Here is a 19,534-nt window from a genome sequence, read left to right as displayed (position 1 = left end):
AAATAATTTTTGAAATTAAGACTATAAATAACTATATGATTTGAGACTTGATCATAATAAGACTTTTCAAAGGTTTTGGGTCTTACAGAGGTGTTCACAGAGAGAAGAGATGAGAGAGAGAGAGAGAGAGAGATGAAGGAGAAAAGAGTTCGCAATTCAAATTTAAGACACCATTACTATCAAATTTACTGGTGGATAAAGTTGATGGTAATGCATTGTGGGTCGTCAAAACACAGCATTCCACTAAACGTGTTTATCGTCGAAAAAATTTGACGGTAAATCCGACGCTAAATTTTGCGCCTATCTTTCTCATCTTTCCTTCAATTATTACTGACAAATTTACTGTCAAAAATAGAAATCCGCCAGTAAAATCACTGCTAATGTTTGTCGCTAAATTCGACGGTATTTAACGTCTTTCTTATAATGCAATATCTACTTTTAAAATGGAAAATGCAAAAGTTTTACTAAGAATTTAATTTTTTATTTTAATTAGTTAGTTTATTAAAAAATATACACAATTTATAATATAATTTTTCACCAACAAGTGCTACTCTTAAGACTTTGTTTAAAATTATTATTAGATTTTTTTATTTTTTAATAATTATATTACAAGTAAATTGAAATTTTCATTTTTTTTTTATAATTTTCATTAACTACCAAACAAATCTAATCACCTTAAATTAAGGTGGTGAAGTCCATAATGTACACGCAATTAATATTACAAATTGAATAGTAATTAATTCATTATTTTATTGTTTTATAATTTTTTTATATTAGTGGATCTTTTTCTCATCTTAATTAATGTCCTTAGGATACTTATTAAGAATTTAATTTTGATATGCTGAGAGTATAAACTATTTTATATTGTCGTTCAATTATATATCCGTTATTTTAAATGACCATTCAGATATTAATTGTTGAAAGTAATTATTGTTGCTAATATAATGATAAGTAATTAAATATACATGTAAATTTTATTTATATTATCAATTTATTAAAATTAAATTCTACTTATTAACCTCTTAAAGTTTTAATTGTTATTAGAACTAAAATATTTGACAACAAAAAAACTAACTAAAAATAATTAAAATTTATCTTATTTATCATTTATTAATTATTATGACAATTAATAAAATAATTAATAAATAATAAATAAAATAAATTTAGACTTTTTTTAACTCTTTAATATTATCGTTATTAAAAATAGTAATTATGTGGTTTGACTTTAATAATGAAATAATTACAAAATTAATTAGGTACCATAACAAGAAGTACCCTCCTCTTATTCTAGTAAAATGTAATTAATTTTAATATATTATAATAAATAAATAAAATATTAAAAGATCATCAAAATTTATTATTTTTTGTCATCATTTAACCATCATCTCAATTTCTTTATTTATTTTATTCTAATAACGCACTCTAGCATTCTTCCATGCCATCAAAGGCTTATATATATGGATAGACATGTATGAGTTGTTTCATGTACCTAACAAGGCAACCTTGAAGAGTGAAGGTTGCTCAGCCTAATAAGAATTAAGATGAAAGCCTTTACTTATGTTCTCATCGTTCTCTTTATTTTCTCCATTGGCATCGGTATGTTTTAATTATCTAATAAATAAAGTTTAATTTTTCTTATTCTGTTGCACGAAAATGAGACTATTTGCCTTATAATTTATTTTATTATTAAAAAGAAAAATGGTTTTTTATATTGTTAAAAATAATTAGAAACTGATTTAGGTTTATTTACTTATAAAATTTTATTATTTTCAATTTTTCTTCAATAAAATCCTAAAACTAAAAATATTAAAAATAAAAACAAAAAATATTTTCTCAAACCAAATAGTTAAATACTAAGGATGTTTTTTATTTGTATTTTTATTTTTAATTTAATATTCTCTCTTAAAGATTTTATGATGGAATAAGAGAAAATAACCAAAATAATAAAATCTTATTTTTATATTTTTTTTAATCAAAATTTTAAAAATAGAAAATAAAAACTCAAATCAAACATATTCTTTAAGCATAGTTAAATTTTTACATCAAAGTACTAATGGTTTTATATGGTTGATGTGTAAATATGCATAGACAATGAAAGGTTGTTGAAAGTATCAGAGGCAAGAGAGTGTCAACAAACACTGAGTGAAGGAGGCTGTATAGAAAACACATGCAACAACGACTGCAGGAGAGTACATGGAGGGCGAGCATCTGGTCATTGCAATGCCATAGAAGATTGTATTTGTTATTATCCATGTTAAATTTGTACTCTTACTTTTACAACATTGTCCCCTTTCCAATAAATATTTAAATAATGGATAATGTAGGGATGGATCTACATGTAGAGGTGTGGACCCCATTAAACCAATAAATATATATATGAATTTACATAATGCTTCTATTATGATAATGTGTTTGTCTCAACATTTAAAAAGAAAAAATTATGTGTGAAAAACTTATATTATTTATTAACAATAGAAAGATAAAAAATTATCGTGTTATATAGATCTAATCAATTCATAGAGAAAAAAATAACTTTACTCAATTAAAAATAAAAAAGCATATAATAATAATAATAATAATAATAATAATAATAATAATAATAAACTATTAAAATAATACCCAAAAATTTACATTCCTAATAAAAAAAACTCCAAATAAAAATACCAACGACAAATGAGCCTCCAGAATATTAAAAAATACAATAAAAAGAATTAGATATTAAATATATATTCTAAAAAAAAATTTATAAATCAAATTTTGATGCAAATTTTTGTATTCATTATTAAAAAATAAAACTTTTTAATCCTTAAAATGTGGTAATTTAATGTCACGGGATTTAAAAAAAATTATTGTGAATTATTATTTTTTTATAATTAAAAAAAATCTAGAGATCAAATTTTATTTCGAATCTATTTATTTACCTTCTAAATATTTATTTAAATATTAGCACAAAAATTTAAATAAAATAGATAAACTATTTGCTAAATACAAAAGATTTTTTGTCACTTACAAAAATATAATCATTATTAGTTGTTTTTTTTTTCGCATTTTTAAATTATGGATTGTTTTGTCGATAATATTTTTCAAGAACTTTTTTGACAGCGATTAATTATTTTAGTACCAAATTGGTAGTTAATAACAATAATAATAACAACAATGTATAACAATAACAACAACAACAATAATAATAATAATAATAATAATAATAATAATAATAATAATAATAATAATAATAATAATAATAATAATAATAATAATAATCTAATTAGTTATTTATCCAAAATTAAGCTTAGTTTTTTAAATATAAATGAGACTATTAGTATTTAATAATTTTTTTTCAAAAATTAAATGAAATCATATATATATATATATATGTCATTTATTTATCTTTATTTTACTGTTTTATTTAATTTAATTGTGACCTTATATATAATTATTGTCTTTGTCGAAAAAATTCTACCATAAATATTATAGAGTGTTAATTAACCTTACAGTTAAAAATACTAAAAAATTATTGAATAATTATTTAATAGATAAAAAGATAAAATATACGCCTATAAATAAAGGGAATTATGAATTTAATTACCATCGTCTCATTTGAATTTTTATCTTTTTTATATTTTTTGTATTTCTTACACAATTATAATGAAGAATCAAAGTTAGTCCATCCCAATTATAACTTACTCCTTATAGATTCTTTGATTATTGAGTTATAATTTTTTTGTATTATATAAAAATAATCAATAAAAATATTATTTGAGAAATACAAAGTGTTCGACAAAATATTAGTATTAATAATAAACATAGAAAAATACTAGAGGACTAACATAATTTATTTTTTTGTCAATAGTTAATTATTAATGTTTAAAAGTGTGAACTAAAAATATATTATAAGATTATTAGACTAAAAAAATTAAGTTAATAATTAAAATTAATGACCAAATTAAAAAATAATATATTTTGCTAATCCTTTAACATTTTTCATAAATATATTATATATTATGCAACATGATCAAAATATTAAAATAAAAAATACTTTATACCTTCCTTTTTGGAGGGATCATGAGTAAATATATTTAATGAAACTTATACATAAAAGAATAAGTATAAAATATATCATATTTTTTCTTAGTAAAATTTTTATTATCTATCATAAAATAAAAAAATATTGTAAATTATTACTTTTGACCAATAAACTTATCATCGTTGTAGATAACTGTAGAATTAAAAAAAAAGTTATAATTATCCGATAATTATTTTATTTAATCTAATATATTAATTTTTTTAGTTGAATATTATCTTTGATTTTTGTTGGACTCAAACATTTTAACAAAAGACTTTTAAAAAGGTATAACCCTTCTTAGTTAAAAAATAGACAAACTTATATGTTTATTATAATAAATAATACTTTGAACTAAGATAAAGAAATGAATTAAAAAATTAAATAAAAATTAATATTTTAAAAGAATTTAAAAATAATGCACTTGAATATTAAATAAATTTTTATTATCTTTATTCTTATTATTTTTTTATCTTTTTTATTGGAGAATTTTAATAATGTTCCTTTATATTTTAGTATTTTTAAAAAAAGGTTTTGTGGTCTAATATATGACAAATTAAAAATTCGCTTATTTAAGCCAGATAAATAGATTGACATGATGAATTTGACCCTACTAACACCCTCACAGTTTTATCTCTATTATGGACGGAATAAGATTGTATATAAATATGTTGTAGTCTCATTATTTAATTATTTATTCAAAAGGGACAATGCTGTAAATTTAGGACTACAAATTTAACATGGGAAGCGGCAAACACAATCTCTTGTAATATCGCAATGACCAGTTGCATGCTCTCCATATATTCTCTTACAGTCCCTGTTGCATTCGTCATGTGTTGTTGGATTACACTGTCCTTCAGTCTCGGCATAACACAATCTTGCCTCTGATACTTTTAATAATCTTTCATTGCCTATACATTTACACATCAAACATATAAAACCATTAGTACTTGTGATGTAAAATTTCAACTATGCTTGAAGAATGTATATAATTTGCGTTTTTATTTTTAATATTTTCTGTTTCAAAATTCTATAGAAAAAAAAAAGAAAACAAAATATAAAAATAAAAATTAAGATTTTGTTGTTTTTATTTTTTTTCTTTCATAAAATCTTCAGAACAAAAAACAAAAATACAAATCAAAAATATCTTTAGAGTTTATTTGGTTTGAGAAATAATTTTCTTTTTTATTTATAATAATTTTTAGTTTATTATGATTTTATTTAAGATAAAATAAGAAGTTAAAATTTTATTTCTTACCTTTTTTTCTGTGAAATGCTAGAAATTGAAAATATAAATATAAACCAAATCAAACCGACCTTGAGTAGTATCTATTTGTTATTTTTTTTGAAAAGAAAAACTTTTTGCATGTGCATATAAATTTATAGATAAAAGATAATCATTATTAATTTTTCTGTTAAAAAAATTTATATAAAATAGAATCTTTTACATAAATTCATTTTTAGCAATTTTAATAAATATAGAAAAATTAATTAAACGTAAAATAACATTGTTTTCAAAAAAGAAAACAAACATGCACATAAGAAATAAGAAGATACAAATAATGAAATCTTGTTAATGAATAACTAAAATATACCGATACCAATGGAGAAAATAAAAAGAATGATAAGAACAAAAGTAAAAGCCTTCATCTTATCGGTATTCAATCAATTAGGTACATGAAACATCTTTTATATATATATATATATATATATATAAAGTAAGTCATACTCATATGCCTTTAATGGCATATTTAACACTAATTAAATGTTTGAGAGTCATCATTTGAAAATTAAAGAGAGTCATATATAATTTAACTGATTTAGATTGATTGAATGATTAATTCATTTGTTCGCTTAAATAAATAATGGAGTGTTTAAATTTTGTTTTGTGTATGCAGTAATCTATTGACTAGCAATAGACGCTTAACTGGAGTTCAGATCCACAACGGATTAGTCATTGTCTGTCAGATTAGAAAATACCTTAAACAACAAAAAAGTCATAATTTATTTATTTTTTAATATAATTCATTTCTTATTTTATATTCTTTAATTATTATTGAAATAAATAAATAATTTTAGATGTAATAAATATGTAATTATAAATGTTATATATGTAAAATAGTCATACTACACATCCATATAATTTTGTATCCAAGTCCATTCAAATTGGTCCAATACCAGAAAAATTCAATACTATTAAATGAGCGTGTATTACACGCTCCCTAAACTCCCGAAATGTTAACATTCATTCGCGCTTCATTATAAAAAAACCGTTCCTTCTTCAACCTTGAAACCATTATTGGAAAACTTCGAAAGGAAACTGCTTTTACTAAGGAATCGCGAGAAGATTTATCAAAAGGAAGAAGAAAAACAAACAAAAACAATAACAGAGACTGCGAAAGATATGAAAAAAATTACTATTCATTTAAAATCTCACAATCTCGCGTTTCTCTTAGTTGCATTTTAGGTTTACTGGATTGAGTTGTTTCGTTTAGTAGATCGATCTATTCTATTTTTTTTTTTTGGCGTAACTAGGGCATAAGAATAGAAATGTGTTCTTATTTACATTCAGTTCAGTAGAATTAGTCATTTTGATTCACTTGATTGTTAATGTGTTTAGTTGAGTTCTTTTGCATGCAGAAAATACTTTTCTTGTTAATTACATATTTATCACATTTTATTTAAAACATCAATAATATTCAGTTTAGTGAAATTGGCCATTTTCATTCATTTGATAATAACTGATATACTCATATGGCTTTAATGGCATATTTAATACTAATTAAATTTTTGAGAGTCATAATTTGAAAATTAAAGAGAGTCATATATAATTTAACCAACTTAGGTGGATTGAGTGATTAGTTCACTCGTTTGCTTAATCAAGTGATGAAGGGTTTGAATTCGCCCTTATACATATAGTAACCCATTAACCAGCGATAGATTCTTAACTGAAACTCAAATCTACGACGGATTAGTCATTACCTGTCAGATTGAGAAATACCATAAACACCAAAAAAAATCATAATTTATTTATTTTTTTAATATAATTCATTTCTTATTTTGTATTCTTTAATTATTATTAAAATAAATAAATAATTTTAGATGTAATAAATATATAATTATAAATATTATATATAAAAAATTATAAATATTAAATTAAATAAAATAATTTATATTATTGTCTTCTTAGTATTATTCATTTAATATTACCGAATAAAATTAATTACATTTGGCCATATCTATCTATTTATTTATCTATTTATAATCTATAAAAATTGATATCAATTATCTATACAATGAATTTTAGTCATCTTACTTTTTAATGATGCCTCATCAGCACTTTTAAACACATAACATATGAGAATCAACCAATTATCCTTAAAAAAATAAAAAAGTTATTTAAAATAATTTATTATTATTATTATCTTATTAACATTACTCATTTAATATTGAAAAATACTATTTGTATGCCGAAATTAGTCACTAAAATCAGCCATCAATATATTTGTATATAAATACATGTGTAGTTTAATTTATTTTCATAATATATTTATATTTCAACATATATTTTATACTGGTAACTAACTTTGGTGACTAATTTTATTGTACACATAGTATAACCCTTTAATATTATCGAGTAAAATTAATTATATTTAGCCATGTCTATCTATCTATTTATAATCTATAAAAATTGATACCAATCATCTATACAATCAAATTTAATCATCTTATTTTTTCTAATAATACCACATCAGCACTTTTAAATACATAACAACATATGAAATTAACCAATCATCTTTTTAAAAAAATAAGAAAATTTAAAAGTAAAAGCTCTTACCTATTATTAGTATTCAATTGAAACATAAATTACTAACTAAATAATGTAATAAATATATATATTAAAAGTGTTATTATAATCATAATTATAAAAAAATTTTGTTACAAATATTTAAATTTTACACTATTTGACATACATAATAAATTTATTATTATTCTATTTGATCTATTTATAAAACATATTGAATACAACTCTTATTGTTATTATTTATTTCTTAATCTCCAAACTAATTGCTTAAAACTCCTCTAAAATAATTTAAATTTAGCAAAACATCTTTTTATTAAATACATTTAAATATATCATAATTATAAAGTTAATTCATAATTTTATATTATATTTTTGTTGTTTTTATTTTAATTTATTTTTTTCTAATTTTTTTCTTTAATTATTTGTAAATAATAAAAACAATAAATAAAAATGTAAATTTGTAAAATTTTAATATAAAAAATTTTATATCTTTTTCTATAAAAAATAAATTTAAATTTTAAAAATAATAAATATAATTCAACTTGTATTATATTTTAGTTAAATTACATGTAATATTTTTAATAAAAAATATTTTAAATTTAATATTTATTTATATATTATTTAATCAATTTTTAAATAATATTAAAATATATTATAGAGTATAATTAATTCACTCCTTCGTACAGGGACGAGTCTCATCAGTCAAGTTTATATATAATGAGTCATAAGCCTATTTGATGGCATATTTTAATGTAACTGACTGAAATTGATTCCATTTGAACATAATAGAAGGAGGATATTGCTCTCAAAAGTCAAAAAGGATATATAGAGCACACGTATTATTTTCTCGTATGACTTGTATCTCACGTAATTTTGACATCTACAAAGAGGATAGAATTAAGTTGAAACAAATCAAGCTTAAGACTCGCAAAAATTTTGGTTTTCACCTCAATTAATAACAATTTAATTTATTAACATAGCTAGTTTAACTCATCAAAACTTAAAATATGATTCGCTCAAACTCATGAACGGACTCAAAACACAGTATAATTGATATAAATTTTAAATTATAAAAAATTATTAATTATATATTATTTTCTATATGAGTTCAAATCAAATTTAAATTCTGTTCATACATTTCTCTTAGGGCAAAAAACGTGTTTAAGCCATGGGAGTGAAATATTAACGGAAATCAGCCAAACAGAATTGCTAGACAGCAATCAACCAGAACCAAATTACTATATAATTCGAATCTAATCGTTTCGAATTAAACTCTCATGTAGTTTGAAATGAATCAACTCGAATTACATGCATGCAACAGAATAATGTAATTCGAAACATACTACAACAAATTCAGGCTGAGGCAACCCTTTAAAAACGTTGCTTATAATAAGAGAAAGTGTTGCCTTTGATCCGACAAAAGGCAACGCTTTTTGGGGGGTTGGCTATACGGCCGTTACCTTTGGTCTAAGGCAACGCTTTTGTATATTAAAGGGAACCCTTTTTTTGGCAACTTTCAAAAAACGTTGCCTTTTCTGAAAATAAAGCAACTCCGTGAAAGGGTTGCCTTAGAGCACCCAAACACAACGCTTTATATGAAACGCTATGGCAACACTTTTTACGAGTTGTATTTTGTAATATATAAAGCAACACTTGTCTAGAGTTTTTTAAGTTGCTTTTTCATATACCTAAAGCAACACTTGTACAAATTTTTTTAAGTTGCCTTTTCCTCCACCTAAAGCAACACTTGTTCAGGTTTTTTTAAGTTGCATTTTCATATACCTAAAGCAACACTTGTCCAAATTTTTTTAAGTTGCCTTTTTTATAGACCTAATGCAACACTTATGTAGGTTTATTTATAGTTGTCTTTTTTTAATACCTAAAGCAACACCTTATTGAATTTTTCTTAGATTCTCTTTTTTAATATCTAAAATAATATTTTTTTTATCTTTGTTATATTTATATGATATTTGAAGAATATATAACACCCGCATTTGAATAAGATAATAATATATATTGAATATATATATAGAAAGGTCTTCCAAGTACCAATTAACATATATACTTGCTAATAAGTTACCAAGTCAAATAAATAATAAACCTAAGTAAGCAAAATACATGTTTTTCTGCTAATGAACTTAAACAAAAAAGAAACTAAGTTGTCCACTAAAAACCAAGAAGACTTTGTGCTTCACCATTGTGGCAAGAATTGTCTTTATGTCTTCAAAAAACTTCCTCCAACAATAAGAAAGCTGTAGTCAAATTTAAATGAACAAAAAATTATAGTCAAAACATCAGCTATACAATAATATGTATACTCAAGTGGTACAACAATTAGCATACATATACCTATTCATGATTTGGTATATGAGTCGATGGAGGAGAATGCCGAGGAACTAAATTTGGATCTTGTGCACTATTTGCAGACGATTGCTTAGATCGCAAGAGAGAAAGTGCTTCATCAACATTCATACCAGGAGAAGTTTGTTGCAACATAAGTTTGACAATATCTTCCAATCATTGCAGTCGTTGCTTATGGTCGTCTAATTCAGTTTTTAAAGCTGTTACCTTCTCTTCACTTTGTTTTTTGATTTCATCTATTTCTTTATTTTTCTTAAGAGAAGTTTTTGTAACAGTTCTTCCATAACATCGAACTCTTCCTGGATTCTCTTTACCAAAAACTTTTTGAAATGCATTAGTAGGAGTTTCTCCAGCTTCTTGGAGATCATCAAGTTTATCCTATACACATAAATATATGATATGTCTATTTTTAGTGATAAAAATTCAATGAAAGAATCCAAAAACCTATTGATAACTAATAGGGACAGCAATCCAAAATAGCTATAAAAGAGCCATAAAACAGCAGTCCATGATAGCCATATAACATGGTTGTACATTGTCATAGAATAGCAATTAAATCAACCATAAAACAGCCATGAAATAACCATAAAATAGCAGTCCATGATAGCCATAAAACATGGATAAAATAGCCATAGAATAGCAACTAAATCAGCCATGAGACAGACATAAAATAGTCATAGAACAGCAACTAAATCAGCCATGAAACAGCCATGAAACAGACACAAAATAGATACCACAAAACATAGAAAGCAGCAAGTCAGCAACCATGACAACCACAAAATAGTCATAAAGTAGATACTAAAACAACAACCATGATAGCCATAAAACAGCAACTAAATCAGCCATGAAACCGCCCATGAAACAACCATGAAACAGCCGCAAAATAGATATCATAACAATAATCACGATAGCCATAAAACAGCAAAAAAAATAGCATCCATGACAGTCATAAAACAACTACTAAAACAAGAAAATTATAGAGGAACTTACAATAACAGCTTGTGTTTCTACATCAAGTGTTTTCCCTTTTAGTCCATTCCGAGTTGCAACAAACATTTCAGCTTGATTTGGTTCCTCTTTGTTCTCTTTTTTCTCACGCTACAGATCAAGATAACAATTACAAAGTTATAACATACTAAAATTAGGGAGAAGTAACAAGTAGAGAATTTTAACTCAAATGTGACCTTACCAAATCAACACGCACTCTTGCAAAATTGATTGGGCCCATTTTATGCATCCATTGTTGTTTCTTGCGATTTTCAGAATTTATAACACACATGGCCTGTGTTTAAAATAAACAATGATGAAAAAAATATAAAAATTGAAAGAATTATACTTGATCATATCAAATAATAATAATTGAAATCCTCTAGCTCACTTTGACAGTTGGAATACTCCAATATGCAATTAGCTTCCGAAATTGTATTTCTGGAATTTCCAAAGGACGATTCACCAACATATCCTCAATATTTCCAGAATATGGTTCAAAATGCTTCTTTTTTATTCTTGTTTTGTAACGCTTCCATGCTCCTTGAACACCAGTCATCACCCATAACTTTGAAGATTTTGGAAGAATGAACTTTGACTACAAACACATCAATTTCATCATATCATATGCATAAAATAATTATTAACAGATGGCATAAACATAAAAATAAATGGAGCTTACATTAATATACTTCCAAATGCGCTTTTTGATTTGCTTAGGCACAGCTTTCCAATTAGTGTACATCAAGGTAATAAAATCACTATTCCTTCCCATTGTTCCAATAAAATTAGTTAAATCCTTCGCTCTCTGAGCTGTTGGCCCCACGGCTGCTCCCTGATCAAAAGTCACTTCCTCCCTTTCTTCCCAAGTTCTTGCATAAATCTTTAGGCATCTTGTTTTTCCACGAGTCTTTTTAACCTTTGAAGTATCTAAATTAAAAGTTGAGAAATAGTACAAATTAAAACCAAAGACAGCCGTGAAAGGTATGGAAAGGGCAGCCCCATGCTCATAGATAAAAAGAAAATGTAAAACAAATAGCAACAAACTAAATTACATCACCTTCTACATGAGCCTCTTCCATAACTTGATCTCTTTCTACATCAAAATTGTCACTTTCATGTTCACCAATATAATCTTCCTCAGAGGGGATATGAACATTTTCTCCATTATTCGGAGATGGCCTAGATCTAGCATCCTCAGTAGTTAGAACTTCATTTTGTTCCTCTTCTCTTTCCACATGAATTCCTTGATCACCCAAAAAAGCATCAAGAGTCATTGCTGGACGCTTTAAGTTATTTTTTAAGTTTATCAAGTTAGCTGGTTCTTTTTCAGTAGCTCCAGCATCCTCACCAATTGACTCAAAGTCATCTTCCTTTTCTCTCTCCACTTCTACTCCTTCTGTATGCAAAAAGACATCAAGAGCCATTGCTGGACACTTTGCCTTACTCTTCATCTTCTTAGGAGTTGGTTGTTCTTCTAGTTGAACATTACTCCTCACTTGGTTTTGGGAAGACCTCAAAGACCGGTTCATAACATTGTCTACAAGTGTTTTATTTCTCCCTTCCATTGAATTCTCCCTACTATATTTGTCTCCAATTTCTGAAATTTTTCTCCTAGGCTGTTGTGCTATTTTGGCTTGATTACTTCCTTTATCATCTTTGGTTATAAAATTCCGAACTAGTTTCGCAGCAGAAGATACTTCCTTCATTTCAAATTCCTTAACTTTTGCATGAGCTTGATACTTTTTTACCAGTCTTTTCCTCTTTGAAGTTGCTCCGTTTTCCATTAGGTTGCTGTATAAAAATATTAAAACAGCCATGTAAATACAATTGCATATGCATCTAATAAGGGGAAGAGGTAAACCGTAACAAACAATTACCAAATTCTATATCACAATATTCAACAAATCATGTTCAAAACTGCTAACATAAAGCATTAAATCTGACTTATATACCATAAAAGAGGGAAACAAGTCACTCAAAAAGTCTTCAGAATCATATTCTTCACTCAAAAGGCAGAAAAATGCAGAAAAATTCAAAATGCAGAAAAATTCAAAATGCAGAAAAATATGTCCCACACATACTCATAATCAAGATGCAGAAAAATTCAGAAAATTCTAATAAGCAACAATCAGAACATAAAAGAGGGAAAACAAGTTGAAAACTGCTAACATAAAGCGATAAATCTGACTTATATACCATAAAAGAAGGAAATAAGTCACTCAAAAAGTCTTTAGAATCATATTCTTCACTCAAAAGGCAGAAAAATGCAAAAAAATTCAAAATGCAGAAAAATATGTCCCACAAACTCATAATCAAGATGCAAAAAAATTCAGAAAATTCTAAGAAGCAACAATCAGAACATAAAAGAGGAAAAACAAGTTGAATACTGCTAACATAAAGCGATAAATTTGACTTATATACCATAAAAGAGGGAAACAAGTCACTCAAAAGTCTTCAGAATCATATTCTTCATCCGATCCTGTGTTATACTCTTGGGAAAAATAGACTTCTTTTGCGACATCGACTAGAACTTCATTCAAATCATTCCTTACCAAGTCTACTTCACCATCATCATTAGGTATAGAAGGAACCGTCGAATTATCAAATGGCTCATTTTCATAAGTATCTTCAGCATCAATGGCAACTTCATCACTTATGCTAAATATGTCCCTTGGAACAGTCTTCATTACATAATGTTTATTTTTATCAAATGCATCTTGCACATAGAAGCATTGGTGCACTTGACATGCCAATACAAAAGGCTCTTCATGATAGCACTTTTTGTTAAAATGCACATATGTCGAGCCATAAGCATCCTCCCTAGCCTCATACCAATCACATTTGAACAATGTAACCTTAAAATTTCCATAGTAGTCCAACTCAATGATATCATTCACTCTACCATAATAAGAAACGTTTTCATGAATTGGATTTGCATCTTTTGTGCTTGCAAAGCTTGTCGTTAATGCTACTAAAGTAACACCACTATTTTGTGTCTTGCGTCTTACCTCACGTTGCCTAGTGTGAAATCTATATCCGTTGATAAAATAACCAGAATATTTTTTTGCACATTGGCTTGGTCCTCTAGAGAGCTCTTTTATCCAATTTGGAACATCATGCCGCAAAGCACGTGTTTTAAACCATGTAGGAAAGTTTTTGCTATGGTTTTTAGCTCTCATCCATCGTGTTCCTTGTTGATAAGTCTCATGCTCACTAAAACTCAAAAGTATAATATTTGTAAGTATAAAACAGACCTATCAATTTCTAATTAAAATACCAAAATATAGTAGAATTAGTATGATTTACCTAACATAGTCGTCTATTTTGTGACAATTCAATAATATGTAGCTATGAACTTGCTCTCGAGACTTGTCGTCAAGGAGAAAAGGTTCACCTTTCTTTGCACCCAAAGAAACACCTCTTTTTGGAAATAGATTCGAAAATGCATCTGTAGTTTCCATCATAGAATTATTAGGTTCATCATTATTTCTGGGTTGTCTATTCAATTTTGTTTGGACACCAGAATGTAAGTAACGCGAGCAAAATGTCAAACATTCTTCAACCAAATATGCCTCTGCAATAGATCCTTCAGGACGACTTCTGTTTCGAACATAGGACTTCAAAGTACACATGTATCTTTCGGGAGGATACATCCACCGAAATTGAACTGGACCTCCCAATCTCACTTCATTAGCCAAATGAATAGGCAAATGAATCATTATGTCGAAGAAAGAAGGAGGAAAGATCCTCTCTAATTGGCATAATGTTGTGACAATATCCTCTTGTAATTGATCTATCTCTTGTAATGTGATAGACTTTTGACACAATTGACGAAAAAATGAGCTAAGTCGAATCAAAGGAATTGCAACTTGATCTGGAAGTATTCCTTTGATAGGAATTTGTAACAAATAGTGAAGCATGAAATGAGCATCATGAGTCTTGTAACCAGATATTCTTCTCTCCAAAAGGTTCACACACCGAGAAATATTTGAAGCAGAGCCATCTGGCAACTTTGCTGTCTTCAAGACGTCACAAAAAATTGACTTTTCAGCATTGGTCATTGAGTAGCATGCCTTTGCCAGCTTCACCTTTTTCCTACCATTTGTTTTCTTGGGGTGAAGGTTCTTTCGAATGCCCATTTCTTGCAAGTCATATCGAGCATTTGTGTGATCTTTTGTCTTGCCAGAAATATCCAAGAGAGTTCCAAGAATACTATCAACTATGTTCTTTTCTATGTGCATCACATCTAAATTGTGTCGTGATGTGTTATACTGCCAATAAGGTAAATCAAAGAATATTGACCTCTTCTTCCATGGACCATCTTTCTTTGGTTTTAGCTTCCCAAATGAATTATCCACATACTCCAACTGACTTAAAGCTTCAGTACCCGACAATAATGGTGGAGCTTGCCTATATTCTACTTTTCCATTGAAAGATCTCTTATTAGCTCTCCATGGATGATCCTCAGGCAGAAAGGCACGATGACCCATATAGCATGTCTTGCGACTATATTTAAGATAGTTAGAACAAGTCTCATGGTTACAACAAGGGCAAGCTAGCTTCCCTTTTGTACTCCAACCAGATAGCATTGCGTAAGCCGAAAAATCACTAATTGTCCACATAAGAGCTGCATACATTTGGAAGGTTTCATTTTTTGATGCATCATATGTTTCCACCCCAACCTCCCACAACTCCTTCAACTCCTCGATCAAAGGTTGCAAGTAAATGTCTATATCATTTCCTGGTGACTTTGGTCCAGGGATTAGCAACGACAACATAAAGTATTCCTGTTTCATAGACATCCATGGCGGCAAATTATAAGCCATTAAAACAACAGGCCATGTGCTATGAGATATGCTCATAGTTCGATATGGATTGAATCCGTCACTTGACAAGCCAAATCTCACATTACGGGGATCGAGAGCAAAATTTGTATGACGATTGTCAAAGTCCTTCCATGACTGTCCATCAGCGGGATGCCTTAACTTCTCATCTTTTCTGCGTTCTTCGTCATGCCATCTCATGCTTTTAGCTGTTGCTGAGCACATGAATAGTCTTTGAAGCCTGGGAATTAGGGGAAAGTGTCGCAACGTCTTCACAGGAATATTGTGATATTTTTTTGAAGGCAAAACATCAGCTTCAACTATAGGATGCACAATCCAACGCGAAGCGCCACATTCATGACAAGATGTGTCCTTCTCGTACTCTTTCCAATATAGCATGCAATCGTTCGGGCATGCGTCAATCTTTTTATAGTCAAGACCTAAATCTCTCACCATAGTCTTGGCTTTATTGAAAGAAGTAGGAATATTTAAGTTAGGAATAGCCTCTTTTAGCAACTCCAAGAGAGAAGTAAAAGAGGCATTACTCCACCCATGTTGACACTTTAACAAGTATAATCGGATGGTGAAAGACAACGTAGAAAACCCGTCGCAACCGGGATACAGTTCTTTGCTAGCCTTTTCAACCAAGTTATAGAATTTCTTTGCATCTTCATTCATACCTTCTTTTATCCCTTCCGCTTGTGCCACATCCCGAAATCTATCGTTCAACAAGGCGTCCATGTCGTCGTACGAGTTAGTCTCACTCTCACTGTCAATCTCATTATCGCTATCGCTATCAACATCCATGCCGACTACGCTTTCCCCATGATGAATCCATCTCGTATAACCATTAATGAATCCAAAGGCAATCAAATGAATATAAATTGTTTGTCTTTTGTGCCACAAGAAATTACAACACTTTGCACAAGGGCATAAGATTTCCTCTCCTTGTGGGTATCCGATGGAGTAAGCAAAGTCTAAGAAGTCATTGACACCGTTACTAAACTCGGCTTTATCTCTCGGTAAACTCATCCAATCTTTCTCTAGGTCTTGGGAAAACCTAATTATTCATATATTATTACTACTATTTAACTAATAACCATGTAAATAATAATGTTTATGCACAGTAAGTATATAAATTCATAAAAAAGGCACATAAAAATATTATTATTAAAATTAGGAAACAATGAAAAAGACACATAAAGACATTCAACATGAAAAAAAAAACTGCACAAAGGTCATAATATACATATGAAAACATACAGGTATAAGTAAGATAAAAAAAAACTTACCGAGTCATGGCTAAACAAATTGCAATCTTCAAGTCCTAGAATGTCCACTAATGTTCTTCAAACTCCTCTGAAGTAATCTTTCTGTATAACAGAAGAAAGTATCAAATTTACATTACTCCATGTGAAAAATAGAAAAATCAAACAAAAAATAATAATCGAACAAAAGTCCAAGTCACTGTCCTGCACCAAGTACACACAAACACAAACACAAGCACAAAAGCTTATGCAATTTAAATAATCAAATAAAACATGCTGCTTGCCTTCTAAGCACAAACACACAAAATATAATGTCGCATGATTGAGGATAAACACAAAAATAGATTAATGTCATTATCAAATATCATCCTCTAGTTCAAAAATAGATATTCCTTGTTCCTTTCTCTGCACAAAAAATGTTTCCTAGAATTTATGAATAAAACCCAAGAGGAATGTCATGAACTTAATTCTGTTTTTGAGCGGCTGAAAAAAAATACAGTGAAAACCCAAGCTTCCATAACTCTTTAGTTACAACTTTTACTACATAAAGTCTTGTAATTCATGGAACATAATACTAGACTTTAAGAGTAACTGAAAGATTTAAAAGGTTCAAGGTAGGGTTTGTCTTGAGATCCAAGTATTTTAATTTAATTTATATGGTTATTTTTTTAATTATCCCTTTATCTCTCTATATTGATTTATATATTTCTATTGATTGATATAAATTAAATGTATGATTTGCATGCCCAATTTGTGTTGTGCTAATTGAACTTTGATTAAATTATATATATATATATATATATATATATATATATATATATATATATATATATATATATATATATATATATATATATATATAAAGAGTAACATTGAATTATATGGGTTAAGATTTTAATTTTTCTAACTGCTTGATGTAGGTTAGATGCTTGGTGATATCTAAGAATTTATGTAAAAAAGAGAATAGGAATTGCACATACTTGTATTCAAAACCATATATACAATCAAGAACATAAGTACGGGCACAGCAATATGATTCAGAAGAATAAATAAGGTCTGAATTGTGATATATTCTAAATCAGGATGATGATTGATGATATTAGCTGGCTACAATAACCCAAAAGTATGAAACTACAGCCATAGCATTCACCGCATCAATTTAGAGAATTTTGACAAAATGAAAAGAAATTGTGAAATCATATAGAGGATGTACCTTAACAGTTTTTTCATATCGTCGTATTTTTCCCCAGAAAACAGCTTCAGAAATCAGAATTAAGATGCACAAAAATTCAGAAAACCCTAAGCAGCAACAATCAGAGCCATGAAAATTTCAGAACAATTGAAATAAAACTCCTAAAATCAGAATTATAAAGAATCCCCAAAAATTAAGATTCAATGCATTCAGAATTCATAATCAAAATAAAATTCAGAACATTTCCAATCATCATTCACAATCAATGCATTCAGAAATTTCATTCCATAGTAAAATTTAGAATGTTTCTTACCAACCTGATGTTGAAAAAAATCTAAGTAAGAAGCAAAAGAGGACTCTATACTTGATATATGCTTCCAATTTTGTTTTATCTAGTTCACGAAGATAAGAAAAAGAGAAAAAGCAATAAGAAAAGTTCATACCAAGTAGTCAATACTGGTGGTTCATTGCATGAAGGCACTGGACAATTCTCTAGTATCACGCCTGGTCTCATCAACCGCAAACTGCTTCTTTCCGTACCTTAACACAGCTTTTAGACTAGAAGCTGCAATAAAAATATAATAGTGGGAATTTGTTTAACCAGGGTCAAAAAGATGGAACTGAAAAAGCACCAGGAAGATGTTGATCCACATGAAAACTTCAGAAAAATTGAAAGCAAACCCCTAAATTCAGAATTATTGAGAAGCCCCAAAAAGACATGCATTCAGAAATTCAATTTACATACTAAAATTCAGAACAGTCCCAATTCTTCATTCACAATCAATGCATTCAGAATATTCATTCCATAGTAAAATTAAGAAGCTTTCTTACCAACCTGAAGTTGAAAAAAATCTAAGTAAGAAGCAAAAGATGACTCTATACTTGATATATGCTTCCAATATTGTTTTATCTAAGTTCACGAAGATAAGAAAAAGAGAAAAAGCAATAGGAAAAGTTCATACCGAGTACTCAATACTGGTGGTTCATTGCATGAAGGCACTGGACAATTCTAAGTATCACGCCTGGTCTCATCAA

The 19,534-nt window shown here is 27.8% G+C and overlaps 2 protein-coding genes and 1 long non-coding RNA gene across 3 annotated transcripts; 1 reads left to right on the top strand and 2 right to left on the bottom strand.

Annotated features, from left to right (window-relative positions):
- Positions 1-1,462: 1,462 nt before the first annotated feature.
- Positions 1,463-2,407, top strand: LOC112794416 (uncharacterized). The gene is made up of 2 exons (XR_003198855.3): positions 1,463-1,596; positions 2,089-2,407. It is a non-coding gene; the product is annotated as an uncharacterized lncRNA (long non-coding RNA).
- A 7,483-nt stretch (positions 2,408-9,890) lies between these two features.
- Positions 9,891-11,490, bottom strand: LOC112794414 (uncharacterized). The gene is made up of 4 exons (XM_025836450.2): positions 11,416-11,490; positions 11,217-11,324; positions 10,215-10,604; positions 9,891-10,117 (listed from the first exon to the last, which is right to left on the bottom strand). Exons 1-3 carry the CDS (start codon positions 11,461-11,463, stop codon positions 10,383-10,385), a joined length of 378 nt encoding a protein of 125 aa, XP_025692235.2. The 5' UTR covers positions 11,464-11,490; the 3' UTR covers positions 9,891-10,117; positions 10,215-10,382.
- A 2,170-nt stretch (positions 11,491-13,660) lies between these two features.
- Positions 13,661-16,846, bottom strand: LOC112795244 (uncharacterized). The gene is made up of 2 exons (XM_025837184.1): positions 14,523-16,846; positions 13,661-14,429 (listed from the first exon to the last, which is right to left on the bottom strand). Exons 1-2 carry the CDS (start codon positions 16,844-16,846, stop codon positions 13,661-13,663), a joined length of 3,093 nt encoding a protein of 1,030 aa, XP_025692969.1.
- Positions 16,847-19,534: the final 2,688 nt, after the last annotated feature.

Source organism: Arachis hypogaea, chromosome 4, assembly GCF_003086295.3.
Source record: "Arachis hypogaea cultivar Tifrunner chromosome 4, arahy.Tifrunner.gnm2.J5K5, whole genome shotgun sequence".
NCBI lineage: Eukaryota > Viridiplantae > Streptophyta > Magnoliopsida > Fabales > Fabaceae > Arachis > Arachis hypogaea.
Note: the sequence above shows the minus strand (reverse complement) of the source record. Positions and strands in the feature narration are given on the sequence as shown.

Bases quoted from the DNA above. Each gene is read 5' to 3' on its own strand.
- LOC112794414 (XM_025836450.2), bottom strand. From the start codon at position 11,463: ATGCATAAAATGGGCCCAATCAATTTTGCAAGAGTGCGTGTTGATTTG. The intron at 11,325-11,415 runs GTAAGGTCACAT...CTTGATCTGTAG, and splicing joins CAAGAGTGCGTGTTGATTTG to CGTGAGAAAAAAGAGAACAA. The intron at 10,605-11,216 runs GTAAGTTCCTCT...TTATGTGTATAG, and splicing joins TAGAAACACAAGCTGTTATT to GATAAACTTGATGATCTCCA.
- LOC112795244 (XM_025837184.1), bottom strand. From the start codon at position 16,846: ATGGATGTTGATAGCGATAGCGATAATGAGATTGACAGTGAGAGTGAG. The intron at 14,430-14,522 runs GTAAATCATACT...TTTGAGTTTTAG, and splicing joins AAAATAGACGACTATGTTAG to TGAGCATGAGACTTATCAAC.